General features: G+C 39.4%; 1 protein-coding gene and 1 long non-coding RNA gene across 4 annotated transcripts in view; one reads left to right on the top strand and one right to left on the bottom strand.

The window, feature by feature from the left end:
- LOC123872860 overlaps nucleotides 1-6573 on the bottom strand; it is a 24448-nt gene extending 17875 nt beyond the window's left edge. The window contains exon 1 of the long non-coding RNA XR_006797556.1: nucleotides 6396-6573. This is a non-coding gene — a long non-coding RNA (uncharacterized LOC123872860). The remainder of the gene's footprint in view (nucleotides 1-6395) is intronic.
- LOC123872846 (rab GTPase-binding effector protein 1) overlaps nucleotides 1-17035 on the top strand; it is a 20680-nt gene extending 3645 nt beyond the window's left edge. For 2 of the 3 annotated variants that reach the window (XM_045917430.1, XM_045917428.1), the window contains 12 exons: nucleotides 293-399; nucleotides 2795-2881; nucleotides 3219-3326; nucleotides 3835-3892; nucleotides 4395-4513; nucleotides 4933-5165; nucleotides 5465-5558; nucleotides 6172-6347; nucleotides 9128-9230; nucleotides 15410-15526; nucleotides 15839-15949; nucleotides 16256-17035. In XM_045917430.1, coding sequence (XP_045773386.1) covers nucleotides 293-399; nucleotides 2795-2881; nucleotides 3219-3326; nucleotides 3835-3892; nucleotides 4395-4513; nucleotides 4933-5165; nucleotides 5465-5558; nucleotides 6172-6347; nucleotides 9128-9230; nucleotides 15410-15526; nucleotides 15839-15949; nucleotides 16256-16423 — 1481 coding nt within the window. In that variant the 3' untranslated portion in view covers nucleotides 16424-17035. The remainder of the gene's footprint in view (nucleotides 1-292; nucleotides 400-2794; nucleotides 2882-3218; nucleotides 3327-3834; nucleotides 3893-4394; nucleotides 4514-4932; nucleotides 5166-5464; nucleotides 5559-6171; nucleotides 6348-9127; nucleotides 9231-15409; nucleotides 15527-15838; nucleotides 15950-16255) is intronic. The other variant, XM_045917429.1, reaches the window with a different exon arrangement.

Raw genomic sequence — 17035 nt, 5'->3', positions numbered from 1 at the left:
TACAATAGTACACCTTTTGAATAAATGATTTTGACTTTGACTGAAAAAGCGCAGGGTTAGAAGACGCCCCACTAGACAGAGAGACGATATCAAAAGAGTTGTATCGAACCGCTGGATGGGAGCTATGCAAGACTGTGGTGTGTTGAAGTGAGGCTTCTGCAAGAGATCTATCCAGCACTGGATGTCTATCGGTAGATGATGATGACGATCTGTGAAATGCTCCAACTCTAAGCCAATCACAAACACAAGATAAGAACAAGTAGTACGATAGCGAGTGTGTCTTGGTTCGCAGAAACAGTGGAGGTGTCGTCATCAGGCACGGAGGAGCTGCGTCGGCTGACGGCGCGCAACCACGAGCTGGAAAAGCAGCTCGCGCAGCTCAAACAGCAACAGCAATATGTATGTAATTTTTTTTAAATAATTATAAAGTACTGACAGCAGTACTTTACTAGGATTACAATCTAGCCTACGAGTAAAGCTAATAAGTAATATTATGTTAACCTAAACTTATAAAAGTACTTATATCTAAGAGTCGTCCATTGACATATCTTAGTTTCTAGTTAGTTTTTATTTTAAGACACTTTGTTCTTGTGTTCATTAAATTGCACTAGCACTAAATTTTCACTTTGTTCTTTCTTGTGTCCTTTACACTGCACTAACACTATAACTACACTAGCTCAAAAGGCTTAGTCCTTTTAAGTTTACGTTTGTGTAATTTGCCATATCTAAATTCACTTTACTCAAAACATTTTTAGTTTGTTCAAAACTAGCTAAGGCTCAGTTTCCACTTGTAAACAACACAGTATAAAAGTTACCACGTCATCTTTTAAAAAATTAATTGATTGACTGAACATACCTCTGTGCTCCTTCGGACTTCGATCGAGTCGAATTTTCGAAAATCGGCGAGGGGGGAGATTTCCAAAAATCCTAAGACATATTTCTTTATTTTTACCAGTACCTAGCCAATTTTCATGAAAATAACTCATTTTTCATATACTTTCATAAACATTGAGCAAACAAATGTGTCTAGAAGATTATATACTTTGTCCACGTGGATTTAGGTTTTTAAGGATTCCGTAGGAACTGTTTAATTTTCCGGGATAAAAAGTTGCCTACGTCAATTACAGGGACGCAAGCTACCTAGGTACCAAATTTCATACAAATCGGTTAAGCGGATGGGTTTTTGGGAACCCCGTGGGAACTCTTTGATTTTCCGGGATAAAAATAGCCTATGTTCGTCCCTGGGATACAAGCTAACCCTGTACCAAATTTCGTCAGAATCGGTTAAACTGTTGGGCTGTGAAAAGGTAGCAGACAGACAGACACACTTTCGCATTTATAATATTAAGTATGGATAATATTTGTATTTTATTTTTGTATAAAAAGTAATGGCGTGGTGTATCGAGCCTTACATTATCGATATTCTACTCATTAGCATATCGCCTCGTTACTCCGCTCGCGCATTTGCATGTGACATTCAAATTAGGCGTTTTATTTCTACCTACTTGCTGCGTTTACGTGTTTGGAGTATTCGATGCGTTGTGGACATGGAGCACGAAACCCTTAGAGCAGCTTTTGCTGTCTCTACTGGATAATAGGTGTCCATAATGTGTGCTGGATGTAGGTCTCTTCTAGAGACTTTCGTAGGATCTCCTTATTTCTCGTAGAGAGACCCGGAAAGCGCGGCTTTGTAACCCCCCAAAGTGGGGGTGTGCTCACTAGGTGGACAGACGACATCATAAGTTGCAGGGAGCCGCTGGATAGCGGCGGCGCAAAACCGTGGCGTGTGGAAGTCCCTACAAGAGATCTACGTCATGCAGTGGATGTCTATCCGTTGTTGATGATGACGATTATAAACAGTGGTACATTCATTTGGACAGCTTCATCAAACACGATTTATACCCGACTGCGGCAAAGCCAAAAGGAAGGGTTATGCATGTATGTATGTTTGTATCCAAATTCTGTATGTTCTACCGTAGTACCTAAACTACTGGGCTGATTTTGATGAATGAGGGTCAATTGATTCGTTGTAAAAGTCCAGTTGACATAGGCTATATTTTATACGAAAAAAGTTGACCTAATGGATGTTACATCAAAAAATGTAGAGGTCTCCAAATTTTTTTTTTTGCTATTGTATCAAGTGGGATGTCAAATGAAAGAGGAGAAAATTCTGATTTCATATTCAGCGTTTATTGAGACGATCGCAGTCGGGTTTCAGTTTTCAGCTTTATCTTTGTTTAAAATAGCTCTTCTACATGTACTATCTTAGTTCTATGGTGTCCGCCCTCTGCCTCGAAAAGGAGACATAGGATTTAATGATGATGGCCAATAGCTACTCTATGGGTTATGTGCTCTATGTTTTGGGGAAAGTCGACATAGTTAGAGTGTACCTTATCGGAAACACTTGTCTTTTAAGTGCCCATGTTTAAATGTAAAGTACATAACATGTAAAAATGGCATAGTGCATATATACTTAACATAGTAATATCACAGAATACCTAATAGTACCTTACAGATACAGAAGGCTCATTCCGCACTTGTTTACTTTCTGTACTATCAACTCTATCGTCTTATTGCTAACCACTTATTCGTAAAACTATATCGTTTTCTTTTACCCTCCGTTTAACGATAACTCTTTATAACGCAATAAAACACCCGGTTACTTCAATTTCGCCATATAGAGTTTACACTGTATTACAAATGAAAATATAGCAATCTATCTGATTGGTATAATGCGTGAATATCGGCAATGAGGAGAAACGCAATGAATGACGCAAACAAATGGCGTTGGCAGGACTCCATGATGGCGCCAGGCATGTTCGTGCGCACGCTGGCGCGCAAGCTCGTGCCCGACGCAGACGACCCGCAACCCGGCAAGAAGGTACGTACACACACACACACACGCACTCACTCACTCCTACGTCTAATACTATAGCTATGTCCTTTGCACCATGTTGGTTGCCTGGTAGAGATCGCTAGGTAGCGATAAGGCCGCCAAATTGTACCTACCTTGTTTTTGCTTTGTATTTGTTTTTTCTGTATTAATTTTGTGGTGTACAATAAAAAGTATATTCATTCATTCATACATACATACTCACACACACACACCGCACGTATACACGCACACCACACGTATACACACACACGACATGTATACACACATTTTTTATTTAGCTGTATGTTTATATAGTATCTAACTTTAACTTGGTGTTCTGTAGAATGAGGAGAACGAACTGGCCAACTCTATCATCGAGCCGTTGGAGATGGAAATCACGGCGCTCAAGAGCAAGCTGCGCGAAACTGATGCGCAACTACAGGAAACGTTGGTAAGCGTCATGGGTAGCGGGCCGCATAACAATATAGACCGTATAATGTAAGAAACAAGACACATTTTCGTTGTTGTTTTAATACACACGAATGTGTCATACCCTCATATTACATAAAAGGTCATATATTATTCTATTACTATAAGATCTTCTTGAAGTGCCGTCTTCTACCGGAGGTTGGCAACCATTGGAGCTATCTGCACCATGCGCTGCTGCGCGAAAAAGAGATCGGGTACTCTTCCCGTATTATTGACATTGGCGTAAATTGTTGAGCCACAATGTTCTTCTTCGGTCAGGTGGTTTTCTACCGATTCTTCCCTGAATAATGAGGTGAAGGAGGTTATATTTGGTATTTCTCATAATGTGGCCGAAGTACTCCAACTTCCGCACTTTTATGGTCATCAGGATTTGAAGATTTTTGATTAACCTTTGTACTATTTTAAGGTTTATTTCATATATTTTTTTATCATTGTACACTTCTTGGATTAACAAGTTTTCAAAATTCCAGAAAGCCAAAGCAACACCCGGTGCGACCAGCAGTAGTGGCGACATCAAAACTGAAACTGGTATATAAGCATGAATTATTTTCCAAAATCTTTTGTGGGTATAAAATTACTATTTTTAACTGACTGGTGACTCGTTCTCTTGTAATGGTTTAAAGACATTTTAACGAGAACTTAGTGATTCGAACCTAAGACTGAAAGCAACGCCCCATCGTCTCACTAGATGGCACCATTGGTATCTTCAATTTGAAATGAAAATAGAAATTGCGGCCTGAATCACGCTAACGAAATTTTAATCCCAGAAGACTATTTGCACATACAAACATATACAGAAAACATTAGAAGAAACTATACTCAATGGTGCGAAGGCGGCCTTATTGCTACAGCAATCTCTTAAGGCAACCTTTGTTGTATGAATTTAGTGACAGGAGCGCGGGATTGTGTACAGTCAAAATTATACAAATTCCAAGATATACAACAGTCCGAATCCCTTTTTTCAGTTTTCGTTAGTACCTAACACCCTGTATATTATGCGTTGTCTGACACGCACTGTTCGTTGTGTTAGCAGAGGGTCGGCAGGCGTGCGACATGTGTGCGAACTACGAGCGACAATTAGTCGCCGAGCAGGCGCGCGCGGACGCGGCCCGCGACCGCGCCTGCCAGCTTGAGCAGGCGCTCAAACTGGTGAGTGTAATACCGGCTTAACTCGGTCCCCCGCCTTGCTCAACCACCCGCTTCCGCCACCTTCAGATTAGCGGTCCAGCGAGCCAGAGGTCGTCCTACACTGCGCTTACCAGTACGCGGTCTCAACTCCAGCGGGGTGATTCGCTTACTCAGTGTCTAACAGTGAATGATAGCCACTGATGTTGGTTGGTTCTACATTGCTGCTTCTCTGGGTGATATTAAAATATTTTTTCGTAGAAAACCTTCCGGATTAAAAAATGAGCTCGGTGGCTATCATTCAGTGTTAGAAACTGAGTTAGCGATCACCGCGCATAACACGTTCTGCCCATTGCCACTTCAGCTTGCTCATGCTTCGAGCTATGTTACTTTTGTTCTTCTTCTAAATGACTAGGCCTAACTAATTAATTCTTTCGAATCAGGCAACCGAGGAACTAGAAGGTGTGCGATCCGTCCACGACGAGACCATCCGCAGCTGGCAAGCGGAGCGAGCTGACAGCGCCAACAGACTGACGGAGCTCGTGGACGCGCTCAACACTGCCAAGACCGACCTCGCCTCCAAGGCCGAGGCGGCGGACCTGGCGTCGCAGCGCGCGCTCGAGCAGGTCACCACCCTCACTGTGGACAGGGAGACGCTGCAGAAGAAACTTGACACGTACGTTTTTACGGCCAAAGTATACCATTTCTAAACTTAAAATATGGGGTATGTAACTGCATACTATGGAGTAGGGATGCTGCGAATATTCGCATTCGCGGATGCGGTAATACGGATGCAGAAGTAAGCCGGCCGCGTAGGGTCTAGTCTGCGTGCGTCTTTGACTCATTCTTAAGGTGCAAGTAATGTATTAATTTAGGATTTTCTATTTATTGAGAATTACTTAATAATATATGGGTTGATTGAAAATTTTTGTCGATTTGTGGGTCAGTTCATTTGGGCATTCTGTGTGGTTGCAGGCTAGAGCGAGACAACGCGATGCTGGTGGGGCAGTACACCAAGCAGGCAGCTGAGATGCAGAATGAGATTATCAACTTACCTGACAACGTTGCGGTAATGCTACTCTGTTTATTTAAAACTAGATGATGCCCGCGGATTCGTCCGTGTGGATTCAGGTTTTTTTAAATCCTGTGAGAGTTCTTTAATTTGTGGGGATAAAAGCAGTCTACGTCTATCTCCAGGTTGCAAGCTATATCTGTAACAAGTATACAATGCCTGCAACTCCATCCGCATGGATTTTGGTTTTAGAAATTCCGTGCGTAGCCTATATGCAACCAGGATGCAAGCTGTTACAGTACCTGTCAAAATCGGTTGCATGGACCGTGAAAAGCAAGCAGACAGACATACTTTTATTAGTATGAATCATAATTATAGGATTTTTGCAGTAAAACTGTGCGACTTTTGGTAAAAGGTAAAACTTCCTGCCAGCTATGATATTGGTACCGCCAAAAGAAAAGTAAATAAGTACCTTCTGGGCAGGCACGCTTCACCTTAGTCTGTATCATCCCCTTTTTGATTTGATTGTAGTCAAGCCTATATAGTTATTAAAAAAAGATGCTACTTCTTTAGGTAACGTTCATACGTCATTTCCGTTGAAAATAGCCGCCAAACAGAACAGCTGTTTTTTGTTAAATTGACGGTTTTTCACAACGCTGCTTTGTTCCAGGAGTTACAAGAGTTGTCCCTACAACTTCGCGAGCAGCTAATTGTATGCGAGACGGGCAGACAGACGGCGCTGGCCGGGGAAACTGAGCTGCGGTCGCAGTTGCTGCAGCACGCTGCGTTGCTGCATCGCCGCGACACGGAGCTGGCGCAAGCGCTGCAGCGGCTGAAGGAGGCGCAGTGAGTGAATGACCTATAGGCAGATCCGACTCATGAATCTATGTACACAGTGTAATTAGAACGCTAGCAAAAACTTAGCGCTTTTATTATACTACCTAATCACAATCCGATACCAATAACCATTTGCCTTATATTTGTAGTTATTGTGATTTAGAATTTTTAGTTTAGTATCAAACCCGCAATGTATAGCGTGCAAAACTCGGGATCAATGCCCGGCCTACGCCGCGGCATTTGTTTACACCGTGCGCGTCACCTCTAGTGTAGTGTTTTCTTTGCAATACATTGTGAAATTTTAGAAAATGGAGGATTTCAGTTCGCGTTTTTTGTGGTTCTTTTATCAGTAATCATCAGTACTATCACCTGTCTTCGATCTACTCTTATTTAACACTATCTAATGGCAGTGGCGGTCTTAGGGGGTGGCGAACGGGGCAATCGCCCGGGGCCTCGCTCTTGCAGGGGCCTCGCGCAACAACCCAAGCAAATTATAAAAAATATACATTTTTTAAACATATTTTTTAATTAAAACTTTTGATTCTGATCTTTAATTACTTATTAAGGTTATTAAATAACGGTAAATTAAAATAAAGTTAGTTAACTAATTCATCGCTCGGGCAATCCCCGTATTTTATTTCGTTCGTCAGTTCTTGTCACCTTAGAATTATTTTGCTTGTAGTATGAGTTACAAAATTGTTACTGGTAAGGTTTTGGGGATTCAAACTCCCAGACAAAGAAAGCTTAAAATAGACTAATTCTCGAATTCCTTCAGGCTTAAAATGTTGAATTCGTAAAATGTTGAATTTGCAAAATGTTGAATTTCGGAGTTGCTAAATGTTAAATCCCAAAATGTTGGATTCGCAAAATGTTGAATTTGAATTCCCAAAATTAAATGTTGAATCTTAAAAGTAAGCTTTTAATTCCCATATGCTTATACGTAAATCACAAAAAAAAACCGGCCAATTGTAAGTCGGACTCGCGCACCGAGGCGAGGGTTCCATACTCGGGTATTTTTTTCTGACATTTTGCACGATAAATCAAATATTTCAACGTTCACACAACAAATTCAACATTATAAGAATTCAACATTTTAGGAATTCAACATTTTGGACCTGAAGGCTCGAATTTACCATTCTCTTATTTAAATATATCGAAAATTTTGCGCTCGCTTCGCTCGCGCTTTTATATTGTATTAGTTGATGCCCGAAACTTCGTTCCCATCGATTCGGGTTTTAAAAAACGTCGTGGAAACTCGGGATAAAGTATCTGTGCGCAAGCTATCTCTGAATTATCTACCAAATTTTAGCTAAGAAGATGGGCCCTGAAAAGGACTTTGGCTAATATTAATATGGTTTTTTTTGTAAATAATATATCAAAAATTTCGCGCTCGCTTCGCTCGCGCTTTTATTGTATATTATTTGATACCCGGAACTTAATCCACATGGTAAGTTTTTGAAAATCCCCCTAGGAACTCTTTGTCTTTCCGGGATAAAAAACATGAGAAAAGTAGAGTGAGGTGCTTTGAAACATAAAATTTTGTTATGGCTGAGCTCGTTTATATTTCTCTTTTTTATCTGTATTAAACAAAAAAGTTGCGCTCGCTACATATCTTTCAATTTTATTGAATACTAGTCGACCGGCCCCAGCTTCGCACAGGGAGCCTATCTATTCCATAGACAAAATATGGGTGGTATTATGGAACAGGTAGACTCCCCGTGCGAAGCCGGGGCGGGTCAACTAGTTATGACTAAGAGTCTACTTTCTACTAAGCTATTATACTGATCGCGATCGTTATGCTGTTACCCGTTGAGGAGTTGCAGCCTCTATTTCCGAAACTGTTCATCAGATCTTCACCAACCTTACATGGTACCAACCTGACAGTACTATAACTTTGTAAAAAAAAGAATTGTGAAAATCGGTTTAAATTTGACGGAGTTATTGAGTAAAATCGATAAAAAGTTTGATCCTGTATCTCGAAGAATCCTTAATTTTTTTGGAATGAAAACTACCCTATATATTAACCCGGAGCACTTTCAGTGCACCTTTCATTTAAATCCGTTCAGTAGTTTTCGCATGATGCGCGTACAGACAGATAGAAAGACAGACAAAAATTCTAAAAAAAATTGTTTTGGGATCTATATCGATAATAATACTTTCTTCGATTAAAATTTTCAAAATATATCAAATGTACAGAAATCGTCCAGTTACAGTTTTATTCTAAGTATCCAAGATTACGTTCTAGTATTGAGTGAGCTGGAAATGTGTAAATTAAAGTATTTGAAGTATTGAGTAAGGTAAAAGTAAAAAAAACTGTGTGATACTTAAAAATTATTTCTGACTGTTTGTGCGAAACAAAACAAGATTCACGAAATGAGTTCGCGTGATCGTGATGCCGGCAGGAAAATTGACTCAGGTAGTTCAAAAAGGAAACGAGGTATCAAAAGAAAGCAGGTAAATCTACGTGGATCTTTCGTCTTATCATTCGTTAGATTATTGCGCTTTAATTAAAGATTTTAGTCTTAGGAAAAGCCACTTATATCAATTTCAAAATTTATCATCTTTGTATTTGTTAATTGTGTAAATCTTTTAATGTAAAATATTTTAAAACTCTATTTATTTGTATAACTTTAGCATTTCTCCTCAAACATGAAAAATACCTAAACAAACAAACAGACCTACTTTCGCATCACATACTTTTCACGAAGAACAAACTAGGGCCTCGCAAGACCTGCCGCCCGGAGCCTCGCAATGGCTAAGACCGCCTCTGTCTAATGGTTTAATTGCAGGGAGGAGTTGGACCGACTACAGACTGAGCGAGAGCAGATGACGGAGCTAGCGGACAAGCTGCGGCACTCCAACGACATGATCGAGCAGTTACTCGAGGATAAAGTGAGCATTCAATTATTTATAACAAGTAGGTGATGCCTGCGACTTGAAATGAAATGAATGAGATATGCTTTATTGTACACCATCATAAAAGAAACACTATAGTTACACGACAAAAATAGTAGTGCAATTTAACTTTGAAGCGATCTCTGCCCAGCAACCACACTACAGAGGATATAATGACTTGTGGGAAAGGGTAAAAGAGTGTGGGTATGGGGAAGGGTAGAGTGTACGTTAACAAAAAAACAAGAAATAAAACAGCAGCAACCGCCGAATTCTTGCTAGTTCTTCTCTGTACGAACGGCATTCCGAACCAGTGGTAAATTATTTTGACGATTCAAAAGCACTTTTAAGAGCGTTGATGCATGAGCTTGGAACACAAGTTTAGGTATTTACCCGAGGTTCTTTGTTTGTTTCCGTGAACGGACGTACCTAGCGCAGTTTAGTTTATAACAAACCGTTTTGATCCTAGACGATTTTCAAACAGATTATTTTTTCAATATTTTTAAGTATGTGGTGTTAGTTTGTCGTTTTTTTCAAAACAATGATGTTTTTTAAAACAGTGTATTGTCTTTATAGATTAAGTACGAGTGAATAAAACTTATAATTGTAGTCAGTAGTTAATACTAATCTTTTATATACTTGTGTAAGTATAAGAGAGTCAAGAAATTATACAAAATTCAACTTTCCTTATACATATTTACGAAAATATGGTTCCCTTATCATGCACAGTATAAATAGTTACACCTACTATAATAATTTTCACACATATATTTATAAAGGCTAAAATAAATGTGAAATCCGTCTAAAATTTAAACAGTCTTAAATATTTAATTTGCAATATTATCAAAAATATAATGCAATGCTAATACTCATAAAGACATTGAGCATTTTTTATTTATTTATGGTCCTTTACAATCTTTTCAAATTTTATTGTTAGTACTAAATCGTACTAACCGTAAGCGCAAGACAATGGACAGTACAAAAATGCAGATGTTACACTTGAGTAGGTATTTATTCATCAAAAATAAGTGCATTGCTACACGAGTAAGCTAGGGATACAAAAACAAAATAAGATAAAGTTCAAAACTAAAAGTACAAAAACCCACCAACTACTTTTAAAGACTTCACCGCAGATGATTGATTTATATTTGAATATGTATAAATTATTATATACATGTATTCGAAATTTTCATAGTAACTGCTATGATTTGATATCAAACTCGATCCATCTATTTCAAGTTTATTTTTTCTCGATATACATTTCTTTTTCATGTCATGTGTAGGTAAACCAATTTCAATATACTTTTTGGGTTTTGTAGGTTATATCTCTTACATTCGTTTTGATTATGATAAGTTCTTTTATGACATATCGGAAAATTTTATGACATATGACAATATAGCCTCTAACACACGGAATGGTAAAGCGAAGCCAAAGAGAGATCTCATTTATCAAAATTTAATGTGCAGTTTGGCAGTAATAAGTGAATCGATGAGCCAATAAACAAACAAATACGCAACACAACACGTGACAGGTTGTGATGGCAATCAGAGTGAGGACGCCCCGCACACCCACACAATCCCTGGGCTAATCCGGTGCGGGATAGCGCGGGTGACGTGCGGGTGTGCAGAACGTCCCCCGCCTCATACCTCGATTGCCATCTCGACCCGTCACGTACTATACATAGCTCCCGAAAACTCAGTCCTCTCTTAGTTACATACTATAATATTATAAATGCGAAAGTGTGTCTGTCTGTCTGTCTGCTACGCTTTCACGGCTCAACCGCTGAACCGATTTTGATGAAATTTGGTACCAACTTAGGATATTTTCCGGGAAAGGACATAGGCTACTTTTTATCCCGGAAAAACAAACAGTTCCCCCGGGATAGCACGCTGTGTTTCACGCATTTGTCGTTCAATAACGCCGCAACAGAGCTACGGTTTGACGGCATTTTTTGCACAGACATAATTGAAGACATAACAAGTGATACAGAATACTTTTTTTCCAAAATAAACAAACAGTTCCCAAGGGACAGCACGCTATTTTTCACGCATTTGTCCTACAATAACGCCGCAACAGAGCTACGGATTGACGGCATTTTTTTGCGTAAACATAGTTGAAGACCTTGCAAGTGATATATGCTACTTTTTCCAGAAAAAACAAACAGTTCCCACGGGATAGCATACTATTTTCTCGTATATTTGTCGTTCAATAACGCCACAACAGAGCTATTTATTAATGTCAATTTTTTGCATTGACATAGTGGAGGATCTAAAAAGTGAAATAAGCAACTTTTCTCTCTAAAAATCAAACAGTTCCTGCAGGATAGCATGCTATCGTTCAGGCATTCGTCATTCATTAACGCCGCAACAGAGCTACAGATTGACGCTTTTTTTGCAAAGACATAGCTGAGAACCTAATAAGTAATAAATGAGACTTTTTCTGCCGAAAAATATGGACACTTCCCGCGGGATAGCATACTATTTTTCACGCATTTGTCGTTCAATAACGCCATAACAGACCTACGGATTGACGGCATTTTTTGCACAGACAGTGAAGAATCTAAAAAGTGAAATAAGCTACTTTTCTCTCTAAAAACCAAACAGTTCCTGCAGGATAGCATGCTATCGTTCAGGCATTCGTCATTCAATAACGCCGCAACAGAGTTACGGATGGACGCTTTTTTTGCAAAGACATAGCTGAGAATCTAATCACACCAATATTATAAAGGAGAAAGTTTGTATGTGTGTGTGTGTATGTTTGTTACTCCTTCACGCAAAAACTACTGGACAGATTGGGGTGAAATTTAGAATGCAGATAGATTATACCATGGATTCGCACACAGGCTACTTTTTATCTCGGAAAATCAAAAAATTCCCACGGGAATTTTAAAAAACCTACATCCAAGTGAACGAATTCGCGGGTATTAGCTAGTCACATCACACTAATATTATAAAGGCGAAAGTTTGTCTGTGAGTGTGAGTGTGTGTGTGTGTGTGTGTGTGTGTGTGTGTGTGTGTTTTTGTTACTCCTTCACGCAAAAACTACTGGGCGGATTGGGCTGAAATTTAGAATAGAGATAGATTATACTCTGGTTTAGCATATAGGCTACTTTTTATCCCGGAAAATCAAAGAGTTCCCACGGAATTTTTAAAAAACTACATCCACGCGAACGAAGTCGCGGGCATCAGCTAGTAAGTAATAAATGCAACTTTTTCTCCCGAAAAATATTATATGAACACTTCTCGCGGGATAGCATACTATTTTTCACGCATTTGTCATTCAATAACGCCACAACAGTGCTATGAATTGACGTCATTTTTTTAGGGTTCAAGCAAAAACGGAACCCTTATAGGATCACTTTGTTGTCTGTCTGTCTGTCTTTCCGTCGTGTCTATCAAGAAACCTATAGGGTACTTCCCGTTGACCTAGAATCATGAAATTTGGCAGGTAGGTAGGTCTTACAGCACAAGTACAGGAATAAATCTGAAAACTGCGAATTAAAAAAAAATGTTTCAATTTTCAAACTAAGGTAACTATACCAAGTGGGGTATCATATGAAAGGACTTTACCTGTACATTCTAAAACAGGTTTTAATTTATTTTTATGCATAATAGTTTTTAACTTATCGTGCAAAATGTTGGAAAAAATAGCCGAGTACGGAACTCTTAGTGCGCGAGTGTAACTCGCACTTGGCCCAAATAGTTCGCGCAGGATAGCATGCTAAAACACATGATAAAATAACTTAGGCATTGCATAAAATATTGTAACAAACCTCAATTATTATTAAAACCTTGAATCACGCGAGTGATGCCGCGGGTAATAGCTAGTTCAAAAATAAAACCATCATAAAGATCCACGAGGGATGACCACGTGCAACTGATAGTAATTATCCTATTGTTTCAGGTGTTATGGTAGAGTGTACAATGTATACAACCAAAATCTAAATACAAAATACCGTACTAATGCTGTAAAAGACAATAAACTAATGCTATTATGCAAATGAAAAAAAAGAAATCATAATGGAATACAAGAAACCGCGCTAATGCCATAAAATGACGATGAATCATCAAAATTTTATTTAGCGGCTAGGACAAATAGCAAGGCTATTGGGATATAGCATTGTCAGCCGGTAATAACTGTAAAACTATAAGCCTTTATGAATATTTGATTCTGAAAAATTATAATTCTAGTCAATAACTAATTATACAAAATTCAACTTTCCGTTTATTTAAAAACATGGTTTTCCTTATCACAAACGGTATAATGAAACCTTGAGTATTGAGTTTTAGATATTTATAAAAGCTCTTGAAATAAATGTGAAACCCATGTAAAATTTAAACAGTTAAAAATTTATTTTTTAGAAATTATTAAAAATATAGATCAATGCCACTGCTCTGATAGGCATTGATCTATTCTCTACCGAAATCGCGTTTTACAATTTTTTTCAAATTTTGAAAATTAAATTATTCCCTTTCAATGACAGGGAACAATAGATACCAATGCAGCTATTTGCTCGAGGCAATACTTATTTATTAACACGTTAAACGCCATGGGGGTCACCGGTGACCTCACCCTTCCTCTATCATAGCGCCATGGGGGTCACCGGTGACCTCAACGTATAGTCATATTCAAACTACTTTTTCTCGCCGCCGGCCATACTGACTGTTACTTTATTCGTACTCCGTGACCGGCACGGCGCTGTAGAACTATACTGCGCAGTGGGACAAACATACCTTGTAAGGAATTGAAAAAATGAAAGATAGCGAAAAAAGTAACCAAAATAAAAATTCAGGATATATAATTCAAATTAGTCTTTATTATTTAAACGAAAATTAGCAGTCTTTATTTTTTAATGAAATACAAACATAAAAATCAGTTTTACTGAAAAATAAAATAAAGTGTAGCGGGTGGCCGGCGGGGTGGCCGGCGCGGCGCCGGGTACCGGAAAATATATTTTCTGTATTTGTGCGCCATGGGGTGCACCGGTGACCTCAGCTATGTATTTGACTGTAACTATGTAACCCATGTACAGAATTGAATAAAACTTATTTTCTATACGTATCGTAACATAATAAACAAATTACGACCATATCGTATTTTTACGATTTTAATTTTTTTCTATCGGCGTTTAACGTGTTAACTAGCTGATGCCCGCAGCTTCACCCGCGTGGATTTAGGTTTCTAAAAATCCCGTGGGAACTTTTGATTTTCCAGGACAAAAGTAGCCTATCCGTAATAGCCCGTCCCCGGGATGCAACGCATTTCTGTACCACGTAAAAAACATCTAAACGGATGATCCTTTAAAAATCCCGAGGGATCACCAGGATTTAGGAATGCAATTCCTTACAGCATCATATAAACACAATTTAAAAATATACAAAAAGTTTTAATCTATCTTTAAGAAAAAATAGCGAGTATTAAAAATACCTAGTATTGAGAAGTGATAGTCGCACTACAATTTCAGGTAAATCGTAAATAATCCGATAACAATTGCTAAGCAAACAAGCGTTACGTCCGTTCTCGGAGAGGCCTCGGCCGATACTAATTTCCTAGTTCAATTTACTATTGCTTGTTGCTCGGTTTTGTAGTGTGTTTCAAGATTATTTTTTGGAAACAAATATTAATTAAATTTAAATATTTTTTTTCTGTTTATATTGCAAATATGTTCTTCTTTAATGAGTACTTAGTTTTATTTATAAATGAAGAAAAATAACCCACCTAAATGACAGTTTTATGTGTCTGTAGTTTTATGAAATTATGACTTTTTTGTTTGAATTTTTATAATGTAAAAAATGCCAAACGAAAGATTTGGTTCTGTCATCTTATTAGTTCAGGACCTTTTCTTTGGTAAATATATCTCTTTGTGAGAATCGACCAAGTAACTTTTGATGTAGTGAACGTCAAAGATGACACGAAATCCAAAATTCAGTAATAGTCTTTTGGTATTTTAGGCAATAAAAGATAAACTATGAATAAATTGCAAAATGTTGTCTGTCAATTTAATAAAACAGGAAATATTCTACAAAGTAGTATATACATGTTTTACATAAATGCAGTGTTTAATAAAATATAGGGGGGCAAAATGGCTTAAGAATAGCTCATGCCGGTTCAACACTCTTAAAAGTTTACTTGAATAACAATATATTGTATTGTATTATGTATGTGTGCTTGTGTGCAGAAACGTCTCCAAACGGAGGCTCTGGAGACGCGGTCGCGCGTCACCGTGCTGCAGCAGGAGCTGGACAACAGCGAGAAGGTGCAGCAGGACTTCGTGCGCCTCTCGCAGTCGCTGCAGGTGAGAAACTTCAACTTGATATTACTTTTGCGAAAGCGCACTTCTCTTCTTGCTGCAACCTTTTTTTTTGCAACTAGCTGTTGCTCGCAACTTTTGTTCGCGTGGATTTTTTTAAAATCCCGTGGGATTGATGATCCCACTGATTTTCCGGTATAAAAAGCAGCCCATGTGTTAATCCAGGGAATAATCTATCTCCATTCCTTTCAGTAAAATCCGTCAACTAACCAATAAACCAGCAGCATACATACATGACACTTTCGCATTTATAATATGGGTAGTGATATTAGTATGGAGTGTGTATGTTGTCGCCAGGTGCAGCTACAGCGCATCCGCGAGGCGGACACGGCGGTGCGGTGGCAGCACGACGACGATGTCAGCGAGTGCAACGCGTGCCGCACCTCGCTGCCCAACAACAAGAAAAAGGTATCTTCTCTCCCACGAGCTCCGAAATTGCTTCATTATTTAAAAACTGGCCAAGTGCTATAAGACCTACCTACTTGGCAAATTTCATGATTCTAGGTCAACGGGAAGCGCCCTTTAGTTGTTCTTGGTAAACACGACAGACGGATAGACAGACAGACAGACAACAAAGTGATCCTATAAGGGTTCCGTTTTTCCTTTTGAGGTACGAAATCCTAAAAAAGATAAATTGGCGGACTACCTTGGTGTGTAAAATCTTCCAAGCCCTTTATTAGTTTTGGGAAAACAATTTCATCCTCGTAATTCTAGATCCACTGCCGGCACTGCGGGCGCATCTTCTGCGGCGCGTGCGTGGCGCACACCGTGCCGAGCGGGCCGCGCGGGCTGCCGGCGCGCGTGTGCTCCGTGTGCCTCACGCTGCTGCAGCCGCACGCCGCGCCCTACTTCAGCACCAGGCCGCCCAACTCTCCCGACTAGGGCCCCCAACTCTACCATCTCATGCGGAATGTAGTTTAGAGCCTAAACTCAAATGCCGAACGCCGTCGAACTAAATCTGTCATAGCAGCATACTAGACGCTCCGCAGCCGTCCCGTTAGCCGCATTGCTATAACAGCATTACGCAATTCCTCTTCAGCACCAGGCCCTCCAACTCGCCCAACTAGGGCCCCCTCCTCTACCATCTCATGCGGAATGTAACAAGTTTAGGGCCTACACCTGTCATAGCATCATAGTTTTGTGTGCATACGTACTAGACGCTCCGCAGCCGTCCGGTATGCTGTATAGCTATAATAGCATTACGCAATCGCAATTTCTTACTTCTTTATTCGTACCTAAAAAGAGACATCTCTATCAGTGATTCTTGGCAGTCAGAGGTAAAGAAATTTCCTAACTAGGAGCATCTATGTATTTAGTAGAGGATGTTCAAAGTTTGGAAGCTGCAAATCTGCGATGCAACACTGGCGCATATTCTGCGGCGCGTGCGTGGCGTGCTACGCTCTACTCCAGCACCAGGCCTCCCGACCAGGTCCCCCACCTCTATCATCTGATGCGGAATGTAAACAATTTAGGCCTTACACTCATAATATAATA

Source organism: Maniola jurtina, chromosome 15, assembly GCF_905333055.1.
Source record: "Maniola jurtina chromosome 15, ilManJurt1.1, whole genome shotgun sequence".
NCBI classification, from domain to species: domain Eukaryota; kingdom Metazoa; phylum Arthropoda; class Insecta; order Lepidoptera; family Nymphalidae; genus Maniola; species Maniola jurtina.
The sequence above is the reverse complement of the archived record's forward strand: the minus strand, read 5'-3'. Positions and strand labels throughout refer to the sequence as shown.